Here is a 19,619-nt window from a genome sequence, read left to right on the forward strand (position 1 = left end):
GTGGTATTGGAGAAGTCTCTTGAGAGTCCCTTGGACTGCAAGCAGATCCAACCAGTCCATCCTAAAGGAGATCAGTCCTTGGTGTTCATTGGAAGGACTAATGCTGAAGCTGAAACTCCAATACTTGGCCACCTGATTCGAAGAACTGACTCATTTGAAAAGACCCTGATGCTGAGAAAGATTGAAGGCGGGCAGAGAAGGGGATGACAGAGGATAAGACGGTTGGATGGCATCACCAACTCGATGGACATGAGTTTGAGTAAACTCCGGGAATTGGTGATGGACAGGGAGTCCTGGCATGCTGCAGTCCATGGCTTCACAAAGAGTCAGACATGACTGAGCGACTGAACTGAACTGAACTGATCGTGTCTTTTATAATATTGCATATGTTATTGGCACTAATAAATTTCTGGTAGGTTGATTATGTGCTTTTTAAAAAAAAAAAAAAGACAAAATTCTGTAAGTGCTCCTACAAAAATAGCATACCCTGGATTTTTTTTTTTTTGCCTTTATTTATTTTTTATTTCTTGTTTTTTTTTTTTAATTTTTTAATTGGAGGATAATTACTTTACAGAATTTTGTATTTTTCTGCCATACATCAACAAGAATCAGCCATAGGTACACCCATGTCCCCTCCCTCCCAGACCTCCCTCCCATCTCCCTCCCCCTCCCACCCTTCAGCCTGTCACAGAGCCCCTGTTTGAGTTCCCTGATTGATGCAGCAAATGCATACCCTGGAGGATTTTCTCCATCAGGAAATCTATTCTGTTTTATAGACATAGGAACAGAATGAACCTCACATTTTGACAGCTTTCTTTTTTTTTTTTTAGAGAGATTGAAGATACAATTCCATGTAATGAAGAATGTAAGACCAGGAGTACTGGGATATGAGTGGAGGGGTGTGTTGTTGTAGGGAAGAAGGTGAGGGTATGAGAAAGCCTCATTCCCTAATATACCCCTAATATCACCCTTTCCACAGATGACTATGCCAGTGGAAGGACACTAGAACCTGCTGGGAGTTAGTTCTTGGTAGTAACTGGTTTTTAAACTCCATTTCTTTACCACATAGAAATAAGAGATTTAGCACATTAGCAGCCCCTTATCTCATTGGAATTATTTGTCAGTCTTGGTAGATATCATCACATTTGTATTATATTAAGGCAACTTTAAAGTTATGATTATGGATGGGTGAGCAGAAGATTCAGAATTTTTAGTATTACGTTAAGATTGGTGTCACAAAGCCAGGATTAACATTTATGAAAATTTTATTTCCTTCCCAGAATGCTGTAGTCTTTGTAAATTCCTTTTGTTTTTATAATTATTTATAACACTTTATGTCTGATATTGGTGAAGTTTCAGAGCTGTTCAGTTTCTGCTTATCCTATTGATTTCCAAAAAGAACATTTGGGGGAAAAATGTTTGTCTTGAGTACTTCCAGTGATCGTTTCTTCCAGTGATGATAGTTTGCACACTGCCCTGATACCTCTCTATGTGCCCCTAGAAGATACGTGAAGTCACCGCACTAGATTCCCTGGTCAGAATCAACTATATTCCTATCCAACTGAAGTTAAAGAGAAACTGAGACTTCCTTTTTTTTTTTTGTCCACAGGAATGTCACTACAAGCAAAACAACATGCAGAAAAAGCCAAAGAAATCCTCACCAGCTCCATTGTGCCTCCATACAATGACAATACAGATGTTTTCAAGTGTTCGGTTGAGCTGTTCCATACCTTGGGGCAAGCCTTACTCTCCCTTCAAAAGTATCCTTTTACCTCTAATCTTTACAGGTAGAAATACCATTCATAACACTTGCATTTAATTTTTAAGGCCAAATCAAAAGTTGACAGGTGGCTCAGGAAGGGTGATGGGCAGTATGAGAGCCAAGGATGTCCAGGAGCTGGGGCCCCAGAATGCAGCACCAGATATATAGTTTTCTGAACACAACTCAGGTTCAAGGAAGCTTCAAAGAATTTGACAAAGGCAGAGATACTCTCAAAGGAGATGCTCCAGTGTGGAAAGATCATAAAAGAAGAATGGATGGAAATTCAAGCACGGATCAAATTGTCATTTGCGCAGTAAGTTTCCAGTTTAGGACCTTCTGTGTACGTGATCGCTGGAGGCTCTTTGCCAGAAGATGCTGTCTTCAGACAGGAGGAGCTTCTCCATGACATTGCCGTGGCTTCTCCACAGCCATTTTCCAGCAGTAAAAGGGGGGAGACCACAATCGTGTCAGAGCAGCCACGACCAAGGCTTACACCAAGCCACGTGGTGCTCGTCACTACGTGTGTGGCGCTCCCACACCTGCCCGGCTCCTAGAGTCCTGCTGTCATCCTCCTGGTTTCTGTTTCTTGTCTGCTCTCCCCGCCCCGCTCCTCACGCTCCTGTTCTCTCCCCTTCCCCAGCCCCATTTTCCTTTCCTTCCGCACCGTTCTAGTCTAAGCTGTTTCAGTGTGTTGATCTTATGATTAGTGCCTCAAAGGAGAAAGATCTCAGAGATATCTGAATCCATGAGAATGAGAGGACTGTTCCCTGTTCTCCCTAACCCCACCCCACATTCACCAAATAAACCCCGGTGGGAGAGAGAAAATGCTTGGAGCCTGCGGAAGGAGCCTTGGTTAGGCAGCTCATCTATCCCTCTCCAAAGACCAACCCCAAGCCAATCCTCAGAGCAGTGGGGTGACAGGACTTGCACATTCTGAAAGGGTGTGTTTGTGGGAAGAAGAGGGCAGAGAAAGGTCTGTCCTAGAAGAAGAACAGAATCCCTAGCAGACCTACGTGGGGACGCTTAACCCAAGCTGGGAGTCACTGTAACTGAATAATCAGACTGCTTGTTTCCCAAGAGACCTCAGGGACTCAGTGGACTCACTTTTTTTTTTTTTTCCACTTATTTTTATTAGTTGGAGGCTAGTTACTTTACAGTATTGCAGTGGTTTTTCCCATACATTGACATGAGTCAGCCATGGAGTTACATGTGTTCCCCATCCTGAAACCCCCTCCCACCTCCCTCCCCATCCCATCCCTCTGGGTGATCCCAGTGCACCAGCCCTGCACACTTGTCTCATGCATCCATCCTGGACTGGCGATCTGTTTCACACTTGATAATATACATGTTTCAAAGCTATTCTCTCAGATCATCCCACCCTCGCCTTCTCACATAGAGTCCAAAAGTCTCTTCTATACATCTGTGTCTCTTTTTCTGTCTTGCTATATGCAAGTTCAGTATACTAACGCATATATATGGAATTTAGAAAGATGGTAACAATAACTCTATATGGACTCTTAAGAAGGAAAGGGCCTTGAAAGAGCACACCTACTGCTTCCATATGAATGGAAGCTGGAAAGATTAACTTTAACTTGTGCTTTTAAAGACATTTTTGTGATCATAAGTCTACTCTTGTTCATTTATTTGGGAGTGTTTTTGGATACAGAGGATTCATCAGTCCATGAGAACTTTTGGTATCCTTTTTTAAACTGAGTTTTTTCCTTCCATTATTCTCATTCTGCTCCTTATTCTGTCTCATACATATCTTAGATACCTTTTTTTTTTTTTTAAGATTTTTTTGATGTGGACCATTTTTAAAGTCTCTGTTGAATTTGTTACAATATTGGTTTCTGTTTTATGTTTTAGTTTTTTGATCTGAAGGCATGTGGGATTTTAGGTCCCCTCCCAGGGATCAAACCCTGACCCCCTGCATTGGAAGGTAGCATATTAACCACTGGACCACCAGGAAAGTCCCTCATAAACACCTCTTAAACGATGACCTATGTCTTTAAATCTGTGTCTCTGAATAATAAGTAGTATTGTTTTCTGTATTTATACATTTTAGGTCTGTGTAAACTTGTTGCGTGTGTTTCACTGTTTCTCACTTTTATCCACCTGGCGCTGCTTTCAACTGCTGCCTGTTCAGGGCTGCTGCCTGCTCTGCCTTGCTCCATAGGGTGCGCCTGCTCTCCTGTGCGTGTCCGTCCTGCTAGCAGTGGTATTCAGCTCGTCCCCAGCTCCCGCAGTGGTGCTGCCATGAATATCCTTCTGCCGCTCCACTTAGGCGGCTCAGGGAGACTTTTCCGAGGCTTATGCTCCAGGGATAGGATTGCGTGGTCACAGGGAGCACTAGTACTTCACAGTCCCACACTAGCCAATTGCTGCACCCATCTGCGCTCCCACTCGCAGGGCACACGGGTTCCTGTTTTCTCATATCCCCGACAATCTTTGGCATAGTTGGTCTTTCTTTCTTTTTTTTTTTTTTCTTTTCTTTTCTTTTCTTTTTTAATTTTTATTTATTTTTTTTTCAGTGGGTTTTGTCATACATTGATATGAATCAGCCACAGAGTTACACGTATTCCCCATCGCGATTCCCCCCACCCCCCACCTCCCTCTCCACCCGATTCCTCTGGGTCTTCCCAGTGCACCAGGCCCAAACACTTGACTCATGCATCCAACCTGGGCTGGTGATCTGTTTCACCATAGATAATATACATGCTGTTCTTTTGAAACATCCCACCCTCACCTTCTCCCACAGAGTCCGAAAGTCTGTTCTGTACTTCTGTGTCTCTTTTTCTGTTTTGCATATAGGGTTATCATTACCATCTTTCTAAATTCCATATATATGTGTTAGTATGCTGTAATGTTCTTTATCTTTCTGGCTTACTTCACTCTGTATAATGGGCTCCAGTTTCATCCATCTCATTAGAACTGATTCAAATGAATTCTTTTTAACGGCAGAGTAATATTCTATGGTGTATATGTACCACAGCTTCCTTATCTATTCATCTGCTGATGGGCATCTAGGTTGCTTCCATGTCCTGGCTATTATAAACAGTGCTTCAATGAACATTGGGGTGCACGTGTCTCTTTCAGATCTGGTTTCCTCGGTGTGTATGCCCAGAAGTGGTATTGCTGGGTCATATGGCAGTTCTATTTCCAGTTTTTAAGAAATCTCCACACTGTTTTCCATAGTGGCTGTACTAGTTTGCATTCCCACCAACAGTGTAAGAGGGTTCCCTTTTCTCCACACCGTCTCCAGCATTTATTGCTTGTAGACTTTTGGATAGCAGCCATCCTGACTGGCGTGTAATGGTACCTCATTGTGGTTTTGATTTGCATTTCTCTAATAATGAGTAATGTTGAGCATCTTTTCATGTGTTTGTTAGCCATCTGTATGTCTTCTTTGGAGAAATGTCTGTTTAGTTCTTTGGCCCATTTTTTGATTGGGTCATTTATTTTTCTGGAATTGAGCTTCAGGAGTTGCTTGTATATTTTTGAGATTAATCCTTTGTCTGTTTCTTCATTTGCTATTATTTTCTCCCAATCTGAGGGCTGTCTTTTCACCTTACTTATAGTTTCCTTTGTTGTGCAAAAGCTTTTAAGTAATGTAATACACCACATTAACAAATTGAAAGATAAAAACCATATGATTATCTCAATAGATGCAGAGAAAGCCTTTGACAAAATTCAACACCCATTTATGATTAAAACTCTCCAGAAAGCAGGCATAGAAGGAACATACCTCAAGGAACATACCTCAACATAATAAAAGCTATATATGACAAACCCACAACAAGCTTCACCCTCAATGGTGAAAAATTGAAAGCATTTCCCCTGAAATCAGGAACAAGACAAGGGTGCCCACTCTCACCACTACTATTCAACATAGTGTTGGAAGTTTTGGCCACAGCAATCAGAGCAGAAAAAGAAGTAGAAGGAATCCAGATAGGAAAAGAAGTAGAAACTCTCGCTGTTTGCAGATGACATGATCCTCCACATAGAAAACCCTAAAGACTCTTCCAGAAAATTAGTAGAGCTAATCAATGACTATAGTAAAGTTGTAGAATATAAAATTAGCACACAGAAATCCCTTGCATTCCTGTATACTAACAATGAAAAAACAGAAAGAGAAATTAAGGAAACAATACCATTCACCATTGCAACAAAAAGAATAAAATACTTAGGAGTATATCTACCTAAAGAAACAAAAGACCTATACATAGAAAACTATAAAACACTGATGAAAGAAATCAAAGAGGACACAAACAGATGGAGAAACATACCGTGTTCATGGATTGGAAGAATCAATATTGTCAAAATGGCTATTCTACCCAAAGCAATCTATAGATTCAAGGCTATCCCTATCAAGCTACCAACGATATTTTTCACAGAACTAGAACAAATAATTTCACAATTTGTATGGAAATACAAAAAACCTCGAATAGCCAAAGTAATCTTGAGAAAGAAGAATGGAACTGGAGGAATCAACCTGCCTGACTTCAGACTCTACTACAAAGCCACAGTCATCAAGACAGTATGGTACTGGCACAAAGACAGAAATATAAATCAATGGAACAGAATAGAAAACCCAGAGATAAATCCACGAACCTATGGACAGCTTATCTTTGACAAAGGAGGCAAGGATATACAATGGAAAAAAGACAACCTCTTTAACAAGTGGTGCTGGGAAAACTGGTCAACCACTTTTAACAGAATGAAACTAGAACACTTTCTAACACCATACACAAAAATAAACTCAAAATGGATTAAAGATCTAAATGTAAGACCAGAAACTATAAAACTCCTAGAGGAGAACATAGGCAAAACACTCTCCGACATGAATCTCAGCAAGATCCTCTATGACCCACCTCCCAGAATATTGGAAATAAAAGCAAAACTAAACAAAAGGGACCTTATGCTTGAAGGTTTATTTAGAAAATCTTTCCCACCAAAATATCAAAGATATCCTCCAAAATGTCTCTGTAAGTCTTGCTTTAACCTATCCCACATGTTTTAACATGGAACACTATCTCTCACATCAAGTCTTAATAAGTCCATAACTTAAGCCTATAATTAGTTTTTAATCCAAGGATTATTAAAATGATGTGTGTTCTAGCTTGCAGATATATGGGTTTTTTCCCAAGATATTCTGGTGTTATTGATGTCTAATCTTACTGCATTGTGTGCAGAAACATATTTGTATAGGCTCAACTCTTTGAAATTTACTGAAGCTTCTTTGTGACCTAGTCCATAGTCAATTTTTGTGAATGTTCCAAGTGTGCTACAAAGGGAAGCTGTATTCTTTACTTGTTGTGTTTAAGGTTCTAATAACTCCATATTATGGTGACTTTATTAATTCTGTTACTCAAATTTATATTTTTTTTTCTTTTGCCAATTTGATACATTAGTTCTTAAGGTGAGTGTTGTTAAATTTTGAACTATAATTATTGATCCATCCATAGCTTTCCATGGTTCTGCCAATCATTGTTTTATATATTCTAATATATTCTGTTGGGTGGGAGGAGAGTTAAACACCCTATCTTCTTAATCTGTTATTTTATTTGTCAGTTTATATCGCTCTTCTTTGTTCCCTATCTATTTTGGCTGATATTAAAATTGACACTCTAGTTTTCAGGTATCAATTTTCCTATGTTATCTTTTTCTATCTCTTAATTTTCAGTCTTCATATTTTTTGTTTAATTATTGATGTATTTGAGTTTTTTAATTTCCTTTTGCCTACCAGTTTTATGTTCCTTTCTTTCTCCTTTCTTGCCTTCTTTAGTTTAGTCAAATATTTTTGTCATTCCATTTCCCTATCTATTAACTGGTGAGTTATACATTATATTATTTTTTTCTTCTAGTGATTACCATAGAATTTTTTTGCTTGTATCCCTGGTATATTACACTATAATATAATTAGTCAATTAAATACTTTCTAGATAATATAAGAAACTTCAGTTCAGTTCAGTTGCTCAGTCGTGTCCAACTGTTTACAACCCCATGGATTGCATCATGTCAGGCTTCCCTGTCCATCACCAAAACTCCCAGAGCTTGCTCAAACTCATGTCCATTGAGTCGGTGATGCCATCCAACCAGCTCATCCTCTGTTGTCCCCTTCTCTTCCTGCCTTCAATCTTTCATAGCATCAGGGTCTTTTCTAATGAGTTGGCTCTGATCACATCAGGTGGCCGAAGTATTGGAGCTTCAACTTCAGCATCAGTCCTTTCAATGAATATTCAGGACTGATCACCTTTAGGATGGACTGGTTGGATCTCCTTGCAGTCCGAGGCACTCTCAAGAGTCTTCTCCAACACTACAGATCAAAAGCATCAATTGTTTGGCCCTCAGCTTTCTTTATAGCCCAACCCTCCCATCCATACCTGACTATTGGAAAAATCATAACTTTGACTATACAAACCTTTGTTGGTAAAGTAATGTCTCTGCTTTTTAATATGCTTTCTAGGTTGGTCATAGGTTTTCTTCCAAGGAGCAAGCTTCTTTTAATTTCATGGCTGCAATCATCATCTGCAGTGACTTTAGAGCCTGAGAAAATAAAGTCTGTCACTGTTTCCATTATTTCACCATCTATTTGCCGTGAATGATATGGGACCCATTCATGTGAGTGATGGGACTGGATGCCATGATCTTCGTTTTTTGAATGTTGAGTTTTAAGCCAGCTTTTTCACTCTCCTCTTTCACTTTCATCAAGAGGCTCTTTAGTTTCTCTTTGCTTTCTTTCATAAGGGTGATGTCATCTGTGTATCTGAGGTTATTGATATTTCTCCTGGCAATCTTGATTCCAACTTGTACTTCATCCAGTCAGGCATTTCCCGTGATATACTCAGCATATAAGTTAAATAAGCAGGTGACAATATACAGCCTTGACTTACTTCTTTCCCAATTTGGATCCAGTCTGTATTCCATGTCCAGTTCTAACTGTTGCTTCTTGACCAGCATGCAGATTTCTCAGGAGGCAGGTAAGTTGGTCTGATATTCCCATCTCTTTAAGAATTTTCCACAGATTGTTGTGGTCCACACAGTCAAAGGCTTTAGCGTAGTCAGTGAAGGAGAAGTAAATGTTTTTCTGGAATTCTCTTGCTTTTTCTACGATCCAGTGGATGTTGGCAATTTGATCTCTGGTTCCTCTGCATTTTCTAAATCCTGCTTGAATATCTGGAAGTTCTCGGTTCACATACTGTTGAAGCCTAGCTTGGAGAATTTTGAGCATTACTTTGCTAGCTTGTGAGATGAGTGCAATTGTGCGGTAGTTTGAGCGTTCTTAAGTAAGGAACTTAAGTATGTTAATTCTCTCTTCCCTTCTGTGTGTGCTTAGTCGCTCAGTCGTATCCAACTCTTTGCGATCCCAGGGACTGTTGTGCACAAGGCACCTCTGTCCATGGGGATTCTCCAGGCCAGGATACTGGAGTCAGTTGCCATGCCCTCCTCCAGGGCGTCTTCCCAGCCTAAGGGTCAAACCCAGGTCTTCCGAGTTGCATGTGGATTCTTTACCATCTGAGCCACCAGGAAGTCCATCTTCCCTTCTGCTTGATGCTATATTGTTCTGTACTTAAATCGGCATATCTTTCATACCATAGACAAGAACAAGGAGAAAGAAGTTATTTCTAATATTTATAACTGACAAAGGGCTTATACTTAGAATCTGCACAGAACTCCTATATGTCAATAAAACAAAGACAAATAACTGAATAGAAATGTGGGCAAGACACTTATTTTTTTTTTTTTAGCTGCACCATGCAGCTTGTGGGATCTTAGTTTCCCATCCAGGTGAAACTACGGCAGTGAAGGTGCCAAGTCCTAACCATTGGACTGCCAGGGAACTCCCAGGCAATAGACTTTCCACAGAAAAGGATACCCACATAGCTATTAAACGTATTAAACCTATTACATGACATTCCTTTCATTAGTCACCAGGGAAATAAAAATTAAACTCACAGGATACTACTACATTTCCACTAATATTGCTAAAAATTTTAAAAGACTCATAACATCGAGTTGGCAAGTATAGCGTGCTCTCATGTGTTTCTCATATGTGGTTGTTTAGAGTGTATTTGGTATAGCTACTTTAGAAAACTGTTAGCTTTATGACTACATTCTTTTAATCATTTATTTTTAATTGAAGGATAATTGCTTTCTAGTATTGTGTTGGTTTCTGCCGTACACCAACAGGAACCAGCCATAGGTATACGTACGCCCCCTCCCTCTTGAACCTGTTTCCTTGCCCACCCCTCTAGGCTGTTACCAAGCTCAGTTTGAGTTCCCTGAGCCACACAGCAGATTCCCATTGGCCCGCTATTTTACATATGGTAGTACATGTTTCCATGTTACTCTGCCCATACTTAATACTCTGTGACCCAGCAGTATCACTTCCAAACATACGCCCAACAGAAATGCAGACATATGTTCATCAAAAGACATAGCCAAGGATGTCCAAAGCGGCACTATTTGTAATAGCCAAGAATTAGGAACAATTCAGGTGTTCCTCAGCAGTAGAGTAGATAAGATTGTGATCTGTTCATAGAAAGAAAATGATCAGACTACTCCTATGCTTAATATGATGGGTGACTCCCACAAACATGATATTTATGAAATAAGCGAGACCGAAATGAATTCATGCTGTATGATTCCATTTACCTAACAGGAGGAAGAGAGTAGTAACTGGGAGGGCTACCAGTCCAGAATTTCTTCCTGCCCAGAAAGAGGTGTTCTGTCTTACATTGTAAACCAGGAAATATACAGATATGAGGACCAAGATCTGATATTTGTTGAGACCTGACTAATGTTATTCGTAATTAATGTGAAGCACTTGCCACAGAATTGAGTAAATTATCCTCTGACAAAATCCACTGCCGCTTGAACCCTTTCCAGTTAAACCGGCAGTACCAAACCTTGTCAGCAGGTGGCAGGCCTTGTACGCCTATGCGCTGAACACCTGAGGAGACCTAATGTTTCGAGATGTCCTCCGAAGTTGCTGTATTTAAGGGGAGTTGTTTTAAACTTCGCTGCTCCTTTTTGTCCTTCACTGTAACATATTCGTTGGAACACACATCTTTAAACTGCATGGTTTTCATGCACTTTATTTCTCCACTGAAGTGTGACTATTTTGTCCAAACCGATTTGCTTTAGAAAGTAACAGGCTTTGGTTTTGGACGTTTCTACAGTTATGCTCACAACCACAAGGGCTTTTTCTTTTGCCCTGTCTTGGAAGTGGATAATTTCTCAGGCAGCTCTCGCGGGATTTGTGTTTCTCCTAAAAGGGCATCTTTCAGTGCATCCTCGTCCTCCTCCTGCCTCGCCTTTTATGGTGCCCATCAGGCCAGGCCAGCTCCCTTCTCCTTGAGCTGACAGATAAGGGCTGCAGAGTGACTCACGCTCCGTCCCTTCCATCCCTAACTGTGGCCTGAAGCATCATTCCTTCCACCTGCCCTTCTCTGTTCCAGCACTACTTCATTCAGTAATTATTTCCCAACTTTGGAGAGGGGATCCAAATCTTGTGTTCCTGTGTGCACAGTTGTTTTTTCAAATGGGGCCAAGATAGTCACTAAGAAAAGCAAGCAAAGTTTTTCCAGTGTTAAGTATCATTTTCTATCCTAATTACTGATAGATTCCCCAGATACAGATAATGTCTTTATAAAAGCAGGGATACACGATTTTCATGCATGTGTACATACACACACACATCCCTTGTGAAATAATCTTCCTACATGGCATGATAATGATGGCCTGTTGAGACTGCCACTCGGGACCTCAGGGCCTGTCCCTAGCTTCTCTGTGACTGCGTGATTAGTCGAGTTCGGGGTCCTCCACAGCTTGCCCAGAGAGCACTTGGCCCGGCCTTGCCTGCTGTGCCGAGCTAGCTCTCTAGCATGCCTGTGATAAATAGACACTCCTCAGAGCATCAGCAGGACACTCCCTGGTGTCTCTGAGGAGCGTGACATGGTCTGTTCGACAGTGTGGCCTTAGAAGCAGGTGGCCCTGTGTTCACGTTAGCGTCCTTCCAGCCCTCCCAGCTGGAGGACCCCGAACAATCCCGCCCTCGCCTTTTCTGTTGCAATGGGACCAATCAGCCTCCCAGGGGCATTCTGTGGTGGTAAAATGAACCCTACATTAAAGCATCTGAGTACATCCTAAGCCTAAAAAAAATGTTTTATTGTTGCTATCTAACTGAGCTTTTGCCTTTCTGCCATTTCATTCTGGAAATGATTTATTTTAAAGCATGTAGTACCTACATCACAGAGTAAGATACTGTACTTCAAGACTGCCCCTGGCTTGCAATATTCTTTCCTGTACTTTTTCCTATGACTTGAGAGGGCTGTTTTGTTTTGTTTGTCTTTGCTCTTATGAAGTGCCTAAGCTAAAAATTATATATGTGTGTGTGTGTGTGTGTGTGTGTGTGTGTGTGTGTGTGTATGCTTTAAGCTCAGGTTTGTTTTCTTTGTCTTTCTTTCTCTAGATTTATTATAGCCACAAGATTTCCAAAGTGATTCTAACACAAGTTTTCCAAAGAGGCAAGAACGTGGGGGCGGGTTCTCCCTTAGCCAGTACTTCCTAAGGGGGGTGGGAGGTAATGGAGAAAGCAGTGGCGAGTAGGGGAGTGTGGTCTGTGTCTCCCTCCATTCACCTCATTAGGATGATGGAGTTCTACTTAGTTCTACATGCTTCCCTGCAAAGCATTCCCGGGGCTTTTGTTGTGAATGTCTGATGTTTCAGTAATAGCCTTTGCTTCTACTGTCATCCTCCCTAAATGAGTCCAGTCAATAACCTCCAAATCTAGCATTGCTTCTTCTGCTCAGCTTCTGTTATTTAGTCCCTGCCATCGCTTGGAGGTCCTTGGTGTCTTAGTCACACCTCTGTAGGTGTGGTTCTTTAAAGGATCGCTTTATCGGTGCTTATCCTTTGGGCATCAAGGCTCTGACAAGCACTCCTGTGCTCCACACTGCCCCTCCCTTCCCCGCTCCCAGGAAACACCCCACCGCTCCCCAGAGGAGAGGTTTGTCCTGTCAGATCTTCCCATGCAGTGCTCTGCATCCGGAATGCTTTGTGCTTAACAAAGAAGGAAATAACTTGGTTTTTCCTGTTTTTCTTCATCATCCCATATTCCCATGATTGAAGAAGATTTTAGATTATTTTTTTTTAATTTGGGAAAGCAAAAAACCACATGGCACAGATTCCTTTTTTTAATTGGAATAAATTGCTTTACATTGCTGTTAGTTTCTGCTGTAGAGCAAAGTGAGTCAGCCATATGCTCACATATATCCCGTCATCTTTGGATCTCCTTTCCATTGAGAGCGCCGCAGAGCACCGAGTTCTCTGTGCTATAGAGCAGTTTCTCATCCCTCAACTATTTTATACATAGTTGTGTACATGTATCAGTCCCAACCTCCCAGTTCATCCCAGCCTGCTTTTCACCTCACCTGGTGTCCATATGATCGTTCTCTGTCTCTGTCTCTCTATTTCTGCTTTACAGATAGGTTCATATGTACCATTTCTCTAGATTGCACATATATGCTTTAATATACAGTACTTCTTCTTCTCTTTCTAACACTACACTCTCTATGATGGCCTCTAGGTCCAGCCATGTCTCTGTAACTGACACAATTTCACTCTGGTTTATGGCTGAGTGATTTTCATTGTATATGTGTACCACATCTTTTTTATCCCCTGCTCTGTTGATGGACGTTTAGGTTGCTTCCCTGTCCTGACTGTTATAAATAATGGTGCAACAAACATTGGGGTGCATGTATCTGTTTGAATTACATTTTTATCTGGGTATGTGCCCAGGAATGAGATTGCTAGGTCGTATGGTAGTTCTATTTTTAGTTTTTTGAGGAACCTTCATACTGTTCTCCATAGTGGTTCTATTAACTTACATCCCCATCCCTTTCCTCCACACCCTCTCCAGCATTTATTGTTTGTAGATTTTTTGATGTTAGCCATTCTTTCTGGTGTGAGGTCATACCTTATTGTAGTTTTGATTTGCATTTCTCTAATAATTAGTGATGTTGAGCATTTCATGTGTTTGTTGGCCATCCATATGTCTTCTGCGGAGAAATGTCTGTTAGTTCTTCTGCTCGTTTTTTGATTGTGTTGTTGTGTGTCTTTTTGTTATTGAGCTGTGTAAGTTGTTTATTTATTTTGGTGATTAATTAATTGCCAGTTGCTTCATTTGCAAATATTTTCTCCCATTCTGAGGGTTGTCTTTTTGTTTTGTTTATGGTTTCCTTCACTTACAAAAACTTTTAAGTTTAATTAGACCCCGTTTGTTTATTTTTGTTTTTAGTTTCATTACTCTAGAAGGTGTATCAAAAGAGATCTTGCTGTGATTTAGGTCGAAAAGTGTTCTGCCCATGTTTCTCTCTAAGAGTTTAATTGTCCCGCCTTGCATTGAAGTCTTTAATCCATTTTGAGTTTACTTTTGTGTGATATTAGGGAATGTTCTGAATTTCATTCTTTTACACGTAGTTGTCCAGTTATCCCAGCACAACTTATTGAAGAAACTGTCTTTCTCCATTGTATGTCCTTGCCTCTTATGTCATAGATTAGGTTACCACCCGTGTACAGGTTTATATCTGAGCTTGCTGTCCTGTTCCATTGACCTATGTTCCTATTTTTGTGCCAGCACCACACTGTTTTGATGCCTGTAGATTTGTAGTATAGTCTGAAGTCAGGGAGCCTGATTCCTCCAGCTCCGTTTTTCTTTCTCAAGTTTGTTTTTACCATCTGGGGTCTCTTATGTTTCCATTAAAAATTGTAAAATTTCTTGTTCTAATTCTGTGAAAAATGCCATTGGTAATTTGATAGGGATTTCACTCAATCTGTAGATTCTTTGGGTAGTATAGTCATTTTCATGACATTGATTTCTTTCAATCCAAGGACATGGTATACCTCTCCTTCTATTTGTGTCATCTTTGATTTATTTCATCAGTATCTTATAGTTTTCTGAGTGCAGATCATTTATCTCCTTAAGTAGGTTTATACCTATGTATTTTATTCTTTGTTGCAATGGTAAATGCGACTGTTTTCTTAATTTTTCTTTCTGACATTTTGTTGTTAGTGTATAGAACTGCAAGAGATTTCTGTATATTTGTATCCTGGAACTCTACTAAATTCTTTGATTAGCTCTACTAGTTTTCTGGTGGCATGTTTAGGTTCTGTTTATTGTATCATGTCATCTACAAACAATGACAGGTTTATTTTTCTTTTCTAATTTGCATTACTTTTATTTCTTTTTCTTCTCTGATTGTCAAGGCTAGGACTTCAAAAGCTACGCTGAATAATAACAGTGATAATGGGAACCCTTGTCTTGTTTCTGATCTTAGAGGAAGTGCTTTCAGTTTTTTAGTATTGAGAATAATGTTTGTTGTGGATTCGCCATATATGATCTTTATTATGTTGAAGTAGGTTCCCTCTATGCCCACTTTCTGGAGCGTTTTTTATCATAAATGGGTGTTGAATTTTGTCAAAATCTTTTTCTGCATCTATTGAGAGTATCATATAATTATTATTCTTCAATTTGTTAATATTATGTATCACATTGATTGATTTACATATATTGAAGAATCCTTGCATCCCTGTGATAAATATCACTTGATCATGGTGTATGATCCTCTTAATATGTTGTTGGATTCTATTTGCTACTATTTTGTTGAGGATTTTTGTGTCTATGTTCATAGGTGATACTGGCCTATAATTTTTTGGGTGTGGTATCTTAGTCTGGTTTTTGTGCTGGGGGATGGTGGCCTCATAGAATGAGCTTCAGAGCGTTCCTCCCTCTGCAATTTTTTGGAAGAGTTTAAGAAGGATGGATGTTAGCTCTTCTCTAAATGTTTGATAGAATTTGCCTGTGAAGGCATCTGTTCCTGGACTTTTGCTTGTTGGAAGATTTTTGATCATAGTTTCAATTTCATTACTTGTGATTGGTCTGTTCATATTTTCTGTTTCTTCTTGGTTCAGTTTTGGAAGGTTGTGCTTTTCTGACAGTTTGTCCGTTTCTTCAGGCTTTCCATTCATTGGCGTATTTTACTTATAGTCGTCTCTTGAGATCCTTTCTGTTTCTGTGGTGTCAGTTGTCCCTTATTTTTTATTTCTAATTTTATTGATGTAAGTCCTCTCCCTTTTTTTTGATAAGTCTGGGTAAAGTTTTATCAAGTTCATTCATCTTCTCAAACAGCCAGCTTTTTGTTTCACTAATCTTTGTTTCCTTTTTTTCTATTTCATTTATTTCTGCTCTGATCTTTATGATTTCTTTCCTCCTACTAACTTTGGGTTTTTTTCTTCTTTCTCTAGTTGCTTTAGGTATAAGATTAGATTGTTTATTAGAGATTTTTCTTGTTTCTTGAGGTGAGATTGTTTGCTTACTTCCTTCTTAGAACTGTTTTTGCTGCATCCCATAGGTTTTTGGGTCACTGTAGTTTTGTTGTCATTTGTTTCTAGTTTTTTTTTTTTTTTATTTCATCTGATTTCTTCAGTGATCACTTGGTTATTGAGTAGCATGTTGTTTAGCCTTCATATATTTGTGTTTTTTCAGTTTTTTTTCCTGTAATTGATTTCTAGCTGCAGTGTCATCAAAAAAGATGCTTAATACAATTTCAGTTTTCTTAAATTTACTGAGGCTTGATTTGTGACCTAAGATGTGATCTATTCTGGAGAACGTTTCATGTGTACTTGAGATGAAAGTGTATTCTGCTGCTTTCAGGTGGAATGTCCTATAAATATCAATTAAGCCCATCTAGTCTCATGTGTCATTTAAGATCTGTGCTTCCTTATTAATTTTCTGTCTGGATGAATTATCCACTGGAATAAGTGGAGTGTTAAAGTCCCTCACTATTATTGTGTTACAATTGATTTCTGCTTTTATGGCTGTTATCATTTGCCTTATGTTTTGAGGTGCTCCTATTTGGGGGGAAAAATGTTTACAATTGTTATATCTCCTTTTTGAATTGATCCCTTGATTTTTGCATAGCATCCTTCCTTGTCTCTTGTAATAGTCTTTATTTTGAAGTCTCTTTTGTCTAATATGAGTACTGCTACTCCAGCTTTCTTTTGATTTCCATTTGCTTGGAATATTTTTTTCCATCCCCTTACTTTCAGTCTGTATATGTCCCTAGATCTGAAGTGAGTTTCTTGTAGATACCATGTATACGGGTCTTTTTATTTATTCAGCCAGTTTGTATCTTTTGGTTGTAGCATTAATTCACTTACATTTAAGCTAATTATCGATATGTATGTTCCTATTACCATTTTGTTAATTGTTTTGGGTTTGTTATTGTAGATTCTCTTCTTTTCTTGTGTTTCTCACCTAGAGAATTTCCTTTATCATTTGTTGTAAACCTGGTTTGTGGTACTGAATTCTCTTAGGTTTTGCTTAAAGCTTTTGATTTCTCTGTCAAATCTTAATGAGGTAGTTTCTGGTAGAGTACTCTTGGTTGTACGTGTTTCCCTTTCACCACTTTAAATATATCCTGCCATTCCCTTCTGACTTGCAGAGTTTCTGCTGAAAAATCAGCTGATAACCTTGTAGGGATTTGCTTGTATGTTACTTGTTGCTTTTAATATTCTTTTGTTTGTTTTAAATTTTTATTTGATTAATATATCTCTTGGTGTGTTTCTCCTTGGGTTTACCTGTATGGGACTCTCTGCACTTCCTGGACTTGGGTGACTATTTCATTTTCTATGTTAGGGAAGTTTTCCACTATAATCTCTTCAAATATTTTCTCAGTCCCTTTTTCTTTCTCTTCTTCTAGAACCTCTATATGTTGAATGTTGGTGCTTTTAATGTTGTTCTGAAGGTCTCTAAGGTGTTCTCATCTCTTTCCATTCTTTATTCTGGTCCATGGCAGTTATTTCTGCCAGCTCACTCTCTGTTCTTCTGCCTCAGATGCTCTGCTGTTGATTCTTTCCAGTGTATTTTTTCATCTCAGTTATCATGCCATTCATCACTGATTATTTGTTCTTCAGTTTTTCTAGGTTCTTATTAAACATTTCCTGTGTCTTCTCAATATGTGCCTCCATTCTGTTTACAAGAACTTGGGTCGTCTTTACTATCATTGCCTTGAATTCATTTTCAGGTAGATTACCTTTTTTATCTTTATTTACTTGGTCGTGTGGTATTTTTAACCTTGCTTCTTCATCTGCAAAATACTTCTCTGTCATCTCATTTTGTCTAACTTGCTATGTTTATGGTCTCCTTTGCACAGCTTGCAGAGCCGTAGTTCCTCTTGCTTCTGTTGTCTGTGCGCTGGTGGATGAGGCTGGTCCAGGGACTTGTGTAGTCTTCCTGGTGGGAGGGACTGGTGCCTGTGCTCTGGTGTGTGAAGCTGAGACTTTTCCCTCTGATGGTCAGGGCCACATTACGTGGTGTTTTGGGGTGTCTGCAAGCGAAGTGTGACTTAGGCAGCATGTCTGATGATGGGTAGGTCTGTGACCTCATCTTGCTGGTTGTTTGGCATGAGGTCTCCAGCACTGGAGCCTGAAGGCAGTTGTGTAGAGCCAGGTCTTGCTGTCAGCATGGACACCTCTGGGAAAACACATGCTGATTAATATTCCCTGGGCCCAGGAATTCTCTGGTGGTCCTATGTCCTGGATGTGATGCACCCACCCTGAAGGCCCAGGCTTGACCCGTAGTCAGGGAATCAAGAAGCCTGCAAGCCGCAGAGCATGAAAGAAAAAAAAGAAAAAAGGAAAGGAAAGCAAAGACAACCCAAACTAAAAGACAAATGGTAAAAACAAAACAAAAAAAAACAGAAACAAACAAGGAAACAAACCAAAGAGAAAAAGAAAAAGCCCCCCAAAACAAGAGAACAAGGAACTAAGAAATGTAAGCATCAAGAAAGACTAAACTAATAAAAACAAAAACAGAAAATGAACTAAAAAAAGAAAAAAAAAGGAAACATAAAACAAGCACACAAAAACAAATTTTTAATGTATTTAAAAATAATTTTAAAATACAAATAATAAATAATAAAAACAACTGAACAAGTGACACAAACAAAAAAAGAATAATAGTAATAATAATTCTTTCCTGGGGCCTCTACTGTCCGTGGTCAGGGAAGCCTGGCGTGCTGCAGTCCATGGGGTCACAACGGAGCGGCTGAACTGAACTACTGTCAGTGTTCTTGCTCCCACCATGAGCCGCAGTCAACCCTGCCTCCCCAGGAGGCTCTTTAATACCTCTGGGTAGATCTCTGGACCCACTGGTGGGCACTGTTTCAGCAGCTTAGACTCTGATCTGGCTTAACTCCTTCACGTAGTTGCCCCGAAGTTCACTGCTGCTAAAGCTAGACCAGTCTCAGTTGTGGGGACACTCATTGTCCATTCAGATATTCCACAGATGCAGGATTTACCAAGCAGCTAGCTGGGATTGAATCCATAGCTTGTGCAACTGCGTGGAGAGACTTTCTTTCCTCTTAGCTGCACCACCCCTGGGGCTCATCTCTGATTTCACCCTTACCTTGGTGTGCACGCCACCCTCAGGCCCATAGGCAAGAGGGAGCAAAAGCAGCGACTAGCAGGGGCACACTTCCTCACCTAGGGGGTGGGGTGCTTCCCAGGTGGTGCTAGTGGTAAAGATCCCACCTGCCAGTGCAGGACATGCAAGAGACGCAGGTCTGATCCCTGGGTTGGGAAGATACCCTGAAGCAGGGAATACACACCATTTGAGTATTCTTGCCATGGACAGGGGAGCTTAGTGAGCTGCAGTCCTGGGGTCACAAAGAGTCAGACCCAGCAGAGTGACACTGTCTGCCTGTCTGCTCGCTTAGGCCAGGGAGAGGGATGTGGCGGCCACACTGGGCTGTATGTGACAGGCCTGTGGTGGTGGAAACCGGCAGGCAGGCGC

At 40.1% G+C, this 19,619-nt stretch overlaps 1 protein-coding gene across 1 annotated transcript in view; it reads left to right on the forward strand.

Annotated features, from left to right (window-relative positions):
• TTC23 (tetratricopeptide repeat domain 23) overlaps positions 1-19,619 on the forward strand; it is a 140,911-nt gene that overhangs the window by 52,808 nt on the left and 68,484 nt on the right. The window contains exons 5-6 of the mRNA XM_065906944.1: positions 1,610-1,760; positions 1,950-2,075. Coding sequence (XP_065763016.1) covers positions 1,610-1,760; positions 1,950-2,075 — 277 coding nt within the window. The remainder of the gene's footprint in view (positions 1-1,609; positions 1,761-1,949; positions 2,076-19,619) is intronic.

The sequence above is a fragment of the Muntiacus reevesi genome, chromosome 15, assembly GCF_963930625.1.
Source record: "Muntiacus reevesi chromosome 15, mMunRee1.1, whole genome shotgun sequence".
Classification (NCBI taxonomy): Eukaryota; Metazoa; Chordata; class Mammalia; order Artiodactyla; family Cervidae; genus Muntiacus; species Muntiacus reevesi.